We start from the raw sequence: 8941 nt of genomic DNA, 5'->3' as shown, positions 1-8941 counted from the left end.
AGCAAACACGTACATAAATATATAAACCACATGTCTGAAGCAGCACAGGAAGACAGTCCTGAAACCATTTTGACTCCCAAGCTGACCAAATGTTTCTCTGCAAGGAGGTGGGAAAACCTTCCTTGTTACAGGAATTTAGGAATCACCATTTCAAAGGAGTGGACAGACTACCAGGAAAGGCAATCAGATAAGGTATTATCCAGATAACCTGGCAGACAGGAAAAACAACAACATTCAAATTTCTGTTGTTGAAGCCTTATTTACCTAGGGATCCATCAGCCTCGCCATCCCCGGACCTTGGAGGGAACAAAAGTACCAGGAAAGCAAAATCTTCTTTGGAGAAAAAGAGTTTATTGAAATCTGTGTACAGAGATAATCTGTACACAGAGACAACCAGCAGGATAGCTCCTGAAAACTGGCTGTAAATACATGGCATTTGGCAGGCATTCTTATACTGTAGGTACACATTTCTCCACCAATCACCAATTGCCAACCTATAGGTACACCTTCCTTCCACCAATCACCAATTGCCAACCTATAGGTACACCTTCCTTCCACCAATCACCAATTGCCAACCTATAGGTACACCTTCCTTCCACCAATCACCAATTGCCAACCTATAGGTACACCTTAGGAGGATAATCACGTTAAGCACGTTCCTCACCCATTTCCCTGTCTTTTGGGCCTACGTGGCTTCTCTTATTCTTTACTTGACCAGTGTCACAAGCCAAACCTGCTCAAGCAATCTTTATTGGAATCTAAAGCCAAAGCTGCTCAGGCAATCTATATTGCAATCTATATTGCGACAGAGGTAAACCGTCCCTTCCTTCATTGTAGACCGCCTTTTCTGTGATGTAGGTATGATGTTTGTGGGGGGTGGTCTTGGGTTACACCCCTTCTGCGATGCATGTATGATGCATGGAGGGGCAGTCTTGCGCGCCAGGGCAGGAAATTTAAAATGTCTATATAAGGGCAGGCACACCTTGGTTCTGGGTCCTCCTCCTTCCCTGCGTGTGAGGGGAGCACCCTGTTGCAACAGCTTTAATAAAAACCAGGCTTACTAGCGGCTTTGCTTCTCAATATTCTCTGGTTGGCCTCTGTTATTTTCTCCTACCAATAGGGAACCTACGTAAGGACTCTATACGGGCTCTTGGATACCCCATAAGGGAAGAAGGGCAGGTTTTGTTTACAACAGAGGGCACAATAGTTCAACGTGAAAGAGCAAGAGAGTGCCTCTGTGCCACGTGCAGATTGCCTTTCAGCACCAGATTGGGGGACCAGGAGTTTCCAGAGCAGAGGGCGCAACTCCTAGGCAGGCTTTGAGGCCTAGCAGCCTCCTGGCTTGAGATGCCTGGGTCCTGAGCCTGTTTTCCACAGAGCCGCTCCTCTGGGTGGGAGTGAATCCAGAAACTATCGACATTATTTTGGAGGCCGCCGTTGTCTCGGCATCAGAGACGGCAACGGCATTAACAGCAGGTGAGCCAGCCTTGAGCTGCGGACGCGGGTCAGGCGGCTGCGGAAGAAAGGAAACAGAACGGACGCAGCTCAAATAACGGGGGAAATGAAAAGAGGAGCCGGCCTTTGAAACGGAGCAATGCGAATGATAGAGAAAGGAGGCAGCGGGAAGGAAGACACCCTTTTGATGAAGAGGAAAAGTTGCACAGAAAAGAATGGACGCCTTTCTCGATATGAAGAGAGGGGAATGGAGGGAGATCAGCTTGGCTGCTACGGCTGCTTTCAAGATGCTTACTAGATGATCAAAGAAACAAGGATTTCCCCTTATTCCATCCTCTATTTCTGAGCCCCACCCGGGTACCAGGATTTTGAGTTGTAGGAGTGGCCAGCATTCAACATCTAAATTCTCTGTCTCGCCCCACATTTGCACCATTTTCCTTTGCGGCATCAAAAACACCCACGTGAGACCACCATCTTCCACATTATTGAAGTGGGCTTCAGCAGCTTGGGGTAGTGGGTGGAGTCCAAAGTCCTTTTTGAAAATTCTCTGTGTTAATCCGTTAGGATCAGGGCTCAGGATCCAGCTGGGTACAGTTCCTCTGGGGTCCTCACTCCTGCCCATCAGCCGTTAAGCAGGGATCCGCTTAAAGGTAAAACGGCTTTGATGTTGTGCAAAGTGTGCAGCGCATCTCCTGCCTCAGCAAAAAATAAAAATAAAAAATCTGTTGCAGGAATATCAATGCAGAGGGGTTGGAAATGCCTCAGCACAGAAGCAGACTTGCAAATATGACATAAACTTGGAAATTGCACGCATGCGATTTCCAGGATGCAATTGCATTTTGGAATTCATGGCTTTGAGTAGTTGTTAAGGTAGGGCTGGCAGTTCAGCTGTGCCTTGGAAGTTTTTTTTTGCCATTTGCAAAGTCAGGATAGATAAGGGGCATTGGATAAGTTTCTTATTCATTCTTTTTCCTTTGCACACTAGAGTGGAGTTAGTTGCTAACAATTAAATAGATGTCTGTTTCCGACAGGAACATTATTTATTTATGTTGTTTATTATTAGGATTTGTATTCCGAGCTCCCTCCAAGGGCAGCAAAGTCCAAGGGGTTTAAAACAGTGCCACTTAAAATCAAACAGAAACGCAATTAAAGCATTTAAAAACAACTAAAAACCACCTAAAAACTAGCTGAAATACCCGTCTGTGTGATTGTGTGTGGAATGTGGCCCCCCTAACTGCTTTCCAACAGGTGATGTGGCCCAAAAAGTTTCCTCACTCCTATGCTTGAGGCCCACACAGGTACATTACTTAAATAATTTTTCTTTAAAAACATGGTTAGAAATTAACATTCTCAGGAAGTGAAGCGGTGGGGGAGATTGCTTCCTAGTCCATATTGCCAGAAGTGGAATCTATTTGAAATGTGTTGCTTGGGGCTTGGTTATCTGCATATGCTTCTGATAAGGCTTAATTAAATTAAATTAAAATGTTTAAGGAAGATACATCCTTGGTGCAGGGAGGGGCCCAGGAGTTCTCATTTCTGTTCCTTCTGGCGCCAGATACGTCCTCTTTCTCAGCAATGGGTCACAAGGACACAGGAAGCTGCATTGCACTGATCCATCTAACTTGGTGGCCGTGGCTGTCCAGGAATTCAGCAAGGAACATTCCCAGCTTTACTGGGAAATGGCATTAGGGACAGGTGTTCTGCACCCGAGCTACAAACCTGCACCTAGAACATGAAGGCAACAGGCTTCTCTTGCTTATGGGTAACGCACAGGTAGAGTGCCTCTGCTCCTGGAGGAACCGATTATTGCCATTGTGTTCAGCGGCTGATAAAGACAGTCTCTTTACCAATAGGCAGTGCCTCTGCCTTGTCATATTATCTGCTAAGTGATTGGAAGGATGCTGCCAGGAGGGAAGGAGAGCTTAGCTGGGAGGCGGGTCCGGGGGGTCCTTACCTGGCCTGGCTGGTAGGAGACACAGCAGCTCAGTTTATGCCAGCAGTGCTTCCTGGAGGCTGATGGGAGTCGGAGCCTGACATGCTCCAGAATGACACAGGTGCTGTACCTTATACAGTGGTACCTCAGGTTAAGTACTTAATTTGTTCTGGCGGTCTGTTCTTAACCTGAAACTGTTCTTAACCTGGAGACCACTTTAGCTAATGGGGCCTCCTGCTGCTGCCACGCCGCTGGAGCATGATTTCTGTTCTCATCCTGAAGCAAAGTTCTTAACCTGAAGCACTATTTCTGGGTTAGCGGAGTCTGTAACCTGAAGCGTATGTAACCCGAGGTACCACTGTAGATCTTATTCTCCAGGTCGAGCCAACAGGTGCACATGCATAGCTGTCAACTTTTCCCTTTTCTTGCGAGGAATCCTATTCAGAATAAGGGAATTTCCCTTAAAAAATGGGAAATGTTAACGGCAATGTGCTCATGGCACCCAGGGCTTGTGGGAGTGGGCAGCCTTTTCACCCAGGGGGGTTGAGACCCAGCCCTGGGGGAATGCTACGCCTTAATAAGCCAAGGAAAGAGACAGAACGCCTTGCAGCACTGCTGTCGCCACCCTTTTTTGCCCCTCCAACTGCTTCTCACGGCAGCTCCCATAACAGAACCCGGCAGCCTGCCCTCCAACACACCCTTTCCAATCTATTATACTGCCCACCCTGCTCCTCCTCTAGACTAGACTTTCACCTGCAAAAGCTCACTCCAGCTACGGCAAACTCATAAAGAGGACCGTGCCAGATCAGATCAAAGACCTTTCCGTCTGGTCTGGCATTCTGTTCCAAGAGTAGCCAGCCTGGGGGAAGCCCACAAGAGGAGTTGAGCCCAGTCTGTCTGAGGGTGTTTCCAGATGACTCGTTTACCGAGCATTTAACCTGATCTGTTTGCAGGGAGACCAGACGGCAGTTGGCCATTTAATAAGCACTCCTGATTTGTTTGTGGGGAGGCGAGGCAACTCTGTCAGAGCAAGCTACCTCACAACCACCAGTACGTTGCAAAAAGCCCAATATTTTGGAGAGGTGGAGGGTTTGTTTTTGCACAAGACCGCCTAATGTGCTATAACCGCACAACCTGAATTTGCCAGAATCCCATCCCCAAATAGCGACAATCTGGAAGGGCCCAAAGTTTTATTGGTTGTCATGGTATCATGGGGTGTGGGAGTTGTTAGGGGAGGGGTAGTACCTCTGCGGGGGACACACACACACACACATTGTGCTCCTTCTGGGGTAGTTTGTTCACCTTTACACGCAGCTCCCACCTGTGGCTCCTGGAAGCTGCCAGCATGCGACAGCGGCCACACCCCGGGAAACAGCTTCAGCTAGCCAGCTAAATCAGGTGAGGGCAGCCGATGGGTCTCAAACCCTGGGTGAGTTAGGGACTTCTTCTGCATGTGAAGACAGGTTCTGGAAGACTGAGTGGATGAGAGCAAGAGTAGGCCCAATGGTTGCAGCATTTTCTGCAAGTGCTGTAGAGGAAAAAAGGGGCAGATGGAAAGGTAGCTCATCTAGGAGAAGGAAAACTAATTCTAAACCTCTGCTGCCTTGTGGGATATCTTCACGAGTAAACCCTACACAAATCCAGTGCGGAGACCCTAAGGCAGTTGAATGGTGCCTTGTACTCCTCCTTCCTGCAACTCCTGCAGCCAAGCTGGTGCCAAACGTCTTGCTCTGCTTTCCTTTGGACCACATCAGCGAGGCTGAGAGGGGAGTCTTGTTGTCTGCCCAGCCCAGGACCTCCAGACACACTGCCTAGACTTGCGTATTGGGGAGGTCACCGCTAATGAAGTGGTTTGACTTCACCCCCAGAGGCACACTCCATTGTCTCTCGAGACATACGGATGCCAACAACAACATGTTAACTTGTTCACATCTCGCTCAGGCAGACGCACAACTGAAAATCCACAGTGGTCTTTTTTTTTTTTAGAAAATAAATTGTTTATTACGAAATTATAACATGGATGTCCCCCACCCAACACCGATTATGCCTTAGCTCCCTAGAATAAAATTGTCCTGGCTATAGAAAGTCCCTTTGCGGTATCAGGAGAGGAGGGCTTTGTCCAGAGGTCAGAGGCCAGATCTCGTCCTCCGCCCTCGCTGCCATCTCCACGCATTTTCCTGGGAGCCCATGCAGGGGTGCTGGTGGTGAGGTCAGAAGCCCTGCCCTGGCTGGGGGGGCTGCAAGTTGAATGAGAGGTAAATCCATGCTGGCAAGACTGGATTGTTAGGGTCCAGGGAGGGAGGGAGTTTGGTACCAAAGGATTCTGGGAGAAAATGAATGCATAGAGTTATTTTGTACAGGAGAAGGGGGAAAGAAAAGAATGGAAAACCAAAAACAGACTAAACACGGCACAGGTAACAGCAAAATGAAGAGAAAACAATGTGAATTACAGAGGGGACCAAAACCAAACCGAAACCAAACCAACCCATAACATTTTTGTTTAAAGGCTGAACAAATGACAAAGTAGCAAAATGGAAAGGGAATCGAGGACGTCTAAAGGAACAGAGTAAGGAATGGCGGACGCTGGAAGTGCAAAGTAGCTGAAGAAGGGAAGAGAAGAATCCGAAATAAAATCAAAGGAATTTAAACATGAAAGATTTGGGGAGCGGGAAAACCGCGAGAGAATGAAAGACGCACTGAAAGAATAATTGGGGTGGCTAGCCTGTGGCCCTGCAGATGTTGCACAATCACAGCTCCCCCATCATCCCTGACCGCCGGCCATGCCGGGTGGGACTGATGTGACTCAGAAACATCTGGAAGGCCACAGACCAGCCGCCCCGGCCTACAGGGAGGCGACGCAAACAAGGACAGGAGATGTCTAGAAGACAAGCTGAAACCGAGAGCGAACCAAAAGGGAGAAAGCAACAAGCAACACGACAGGGACAGAGAGGACTGGAGGGCCGCGCTGTTCTGTGGATGTGACCCCTCCCCGGTTCAAGGTCCCTCAGGTTGGAGGTGGCCCTTCTGGGGTGCCGTAGAGCTCAGCCAGTGTTCGGAAGAGTGGCCCCCATTCTTCCAGGTACTCGTACCCTCCGGCGTCGCTGTCGCCAGCGCAAGAGGACCCCGGGGAGCTGAGGGAGCCAGCCGAGGAGCCCTGTCCCTCATAGCCGTACACCTGGATGGAGTCGTAGGGGGGGACGGAGGGGTCGGCGTCCACTTCGCTCAGGCGGGCCGCCAGGAAGCTGGCCACGTCGTGGGGCTGCGGGGGCAGGCGGGTCGGCAAGGAGGGCGGGAAGTGCAGGCGGGGGAGCACGTCCCGCCGGAAGAGGCGGCGCTGCTGAGGCGGTGGAGGGGCAGCGTCGGGGTTCTGCAGGGCGGCCATGTCGAAGGCTTCCGTGTCCTCTTCGCCCCCGCCCTCGTCGTCGTAGGTGATGATGTTCTCGCGGACGTCCTCTTCTTCGAAAGGCAGCAGCGCCGCCTGCTTCTGCCTCCGGAGGGCGACAAACAGCAGCACCAGGGCTGGATGCAGGGAAGCGGGTGGCAGGTGCAGGCAGAAAGAAGCAGGGGAAGAAGAAGAAGAAGAGTTTGGATTTGATATCCCGCTTTATCACTACCCAAAGGAGTCTCAAAGCGGCTAACAATCTCCTTTCCCTTCCTCCCCCACAACAAACGCTCTGTGAGGTGAGTGGGGCTGAGAGACTTCAGAGAAGTGTGACTAGCCCAAGGTCACCCAACAGCTGCATGTGGAGGAGCGGAGATGCAAACCCAGTTCCCCAGATTACAAGTCTATCGCTCTTAACCACTACACCACACTGGCTCTCTGGGGAGAAGGACAGGTGTTAGCAAGGCACAGCAAACAGCAGGGCTTTCACCACCACACCACACCCCCCCATACGCCTTGTTGGACACTTCTTGTGGAATCAGAAGGACATAACACAATAAGAGCCTTCCCAGGCCAGGCCAATGGCCCATTGAGTCCAACATCTTGTTCTTACAGCGGCCAGAAACCCACAAGGTGCAACAGAGCTGTTCTCCACTCCATCTTCAGTGGAGGTAGAAAAGGCTCATTCTCAAAAGTCCACCCTCCATAATTAAAACAACACAACAAGATGGAAGAAGTAAAAAAATATTGAGATCACACATGGGTGAAGGGGAGTGGGGGGGGGTATAGGGGAACTTATAAAAAATTCTAATATAATATTTCTAATTGCGCTGCATTTATATACAGCAAAGGGAAGTCTATAGCAATAGGTATATTTTAATTTAGTCAGCTATGTAATAGGCTTATGTTACAAAACGAATATGGATTTTGAATTTGATGTTTGTAATTCTTTTTTCGGTTTTGGAATAAAGTTTAAAAAAAGAAGAAGTCCACCCTCCATGTTTCTAGAGGTCCTCTGCTCAGTTTTGATACCCATCCTTGGCGCCCAGCCTCTGCTCTCAGATCTTTTCGGTGACTTTTTCTGAGCTCGTGATCTGCAAGGCCCATATTCTTGGAATACCATAGCAGTGGCTCACTCTACTGCTTTGCTCTGGACCCCAGGACTCTGTCTCAACCCCTGGCACTGTTAACAGAAGCCCACCTTCACATTTCAAGCTGTTTTTTTGTTTGTTTGTTGTCGGAGATCCATCCTTAGATAAACATTGGAGATTTAGATAAACAGCCTCTTCCTAGTTTTGAAACTCCATCTCCAGGAATCATTGATTCCACTCATTCTGAAAATCTACCCCTGCCCTGTCTGGGTTTTCGGTTGGGATGGGCAAATCGATCAATTGCAGTTACTCATTTTTTTAAAAAAATGCTCTTAAATTCACTTCTCAACATTTCTGCAGTAAATTGCAATTTTTAAAAATCCTTGCGAAAATTTGTTCTAGTGCAGATTTCCCATAATTACGTTCTTGCACGCAGTTTTAGCTAAGATGCAAAATTTCGCAAGCAATTTCTCCCCAACGCAATGCATTTCTGTACGTAATTTGCAGTAACGTTTTTTCGCACACTTCCCCCTGACATAAACATGTTTGCACCAGTTGTTTGTTTGGTGAACTGCCTCACAAATTCTGAAAAGCGTGAACTCTGAAGTTTAGCTATGTTTCAGTTTGCGTATTGGTGCAGAAGTGTGAATTGCCGATCTTCTCACTGGAGTGCGGAAGGAACCGAATTCCTCCCCCCTCCCCAGTTCGCAGCCCCCATTTCTGCCGCCTGAGTGCAGCCCCTGTCCTTTCTCACCAAGCAGAGTGCCCACGCAGGCGAGGATGGCAAGAAGGGCACCCGTGCTGAGGCCTGCCGGGGAGCCCAGGGCCTCGGCCCCGCAGGAGTGCATGGCCCCATCGCGCCGACACCGGCAGATGCTGACGGTCAGGGTGGGGGAGCCTGTGCGGGTGGGAGAGCCCCCGTCCACCAGTTCCAGCGGCACCAGCAGGGACCCGCCTTGGGTGGGCAGGCGGGCAGCACGAAGTAGCAAGGAGGCAGAGTTATCTGGGGAGGGAAAAGATGAAAGGCGGTTAGGGGAACAAACTTATAGACCGCAGCATAAAGCGGTGTAAGACTCAGAG

At 49.4% G+C, this 8941-nt stretch overlaps 1 protein-coding gene and 1 long non-coding RNA gene across 5 annotated transcripts in view; both read right to left on the bottom strand.

Annotated features, from left to right (window-relative positions):
* Nucleotides 1–331: 331 nt before the first annotated feature.
* On the bottom strand, nucleotides 332–827 carry LOC144325055 (uncharacterized). The gene is made up of 2 exons (XR_013390346.1): nucleotides 630–827; nucleotides 332–588 (listed from the first exon to the last, which is right to left on the bottom strand). It is a non-coding gene; the product is annotated as an uncharacterized LOC144325055 (long non-coding RNA).
* Nucleotides 828–5342: 4515 nt separating this feature from the next.
* CDH24 (cadherin 24) overlaps nucleotides 5343–8941 on the bottom strand; it is a 34392-nt gene continuing 30793 nt past the window's right edge. For all 4 annotated transcript variants that reach the window (XM_077916906.1, XM_077916907.1, XM_077916909.1 and 1 more), the window contains 2 exons: nucleotides 8616–8864; nucleotides 5343–6907 (listed from right to left, as the gene is read on the bottom strand). In XM_077916906.1, coding sequence (XP_077773032.1) covers nucleotides 6393–6907; nucleotides 8616–8864 — 764 coding nt within the window. In that variant the 3' untranslated portion in view covers nucleotides 5343–6392. The remainder of the gene's footprint in view (nucleotides 6908–8615; nucleotides 8865–8941) is intronic.

This window comes from Podarcis muralis, chromosome 13, assembly GCF_964188315.1.
Source record: "Podarcis muralis chromosome 13, rPodMur119.hap1.1, whole genome shotgun sequence".
NCBI lineage: Eukaryota > Metazoa > Chordata > Lepidosauria > Squamata > Lacertidae > Podarcis > Podarcis muralis.
This window is presented reverse-complemented; position numbering and strand designations above follow the sequence as displayed.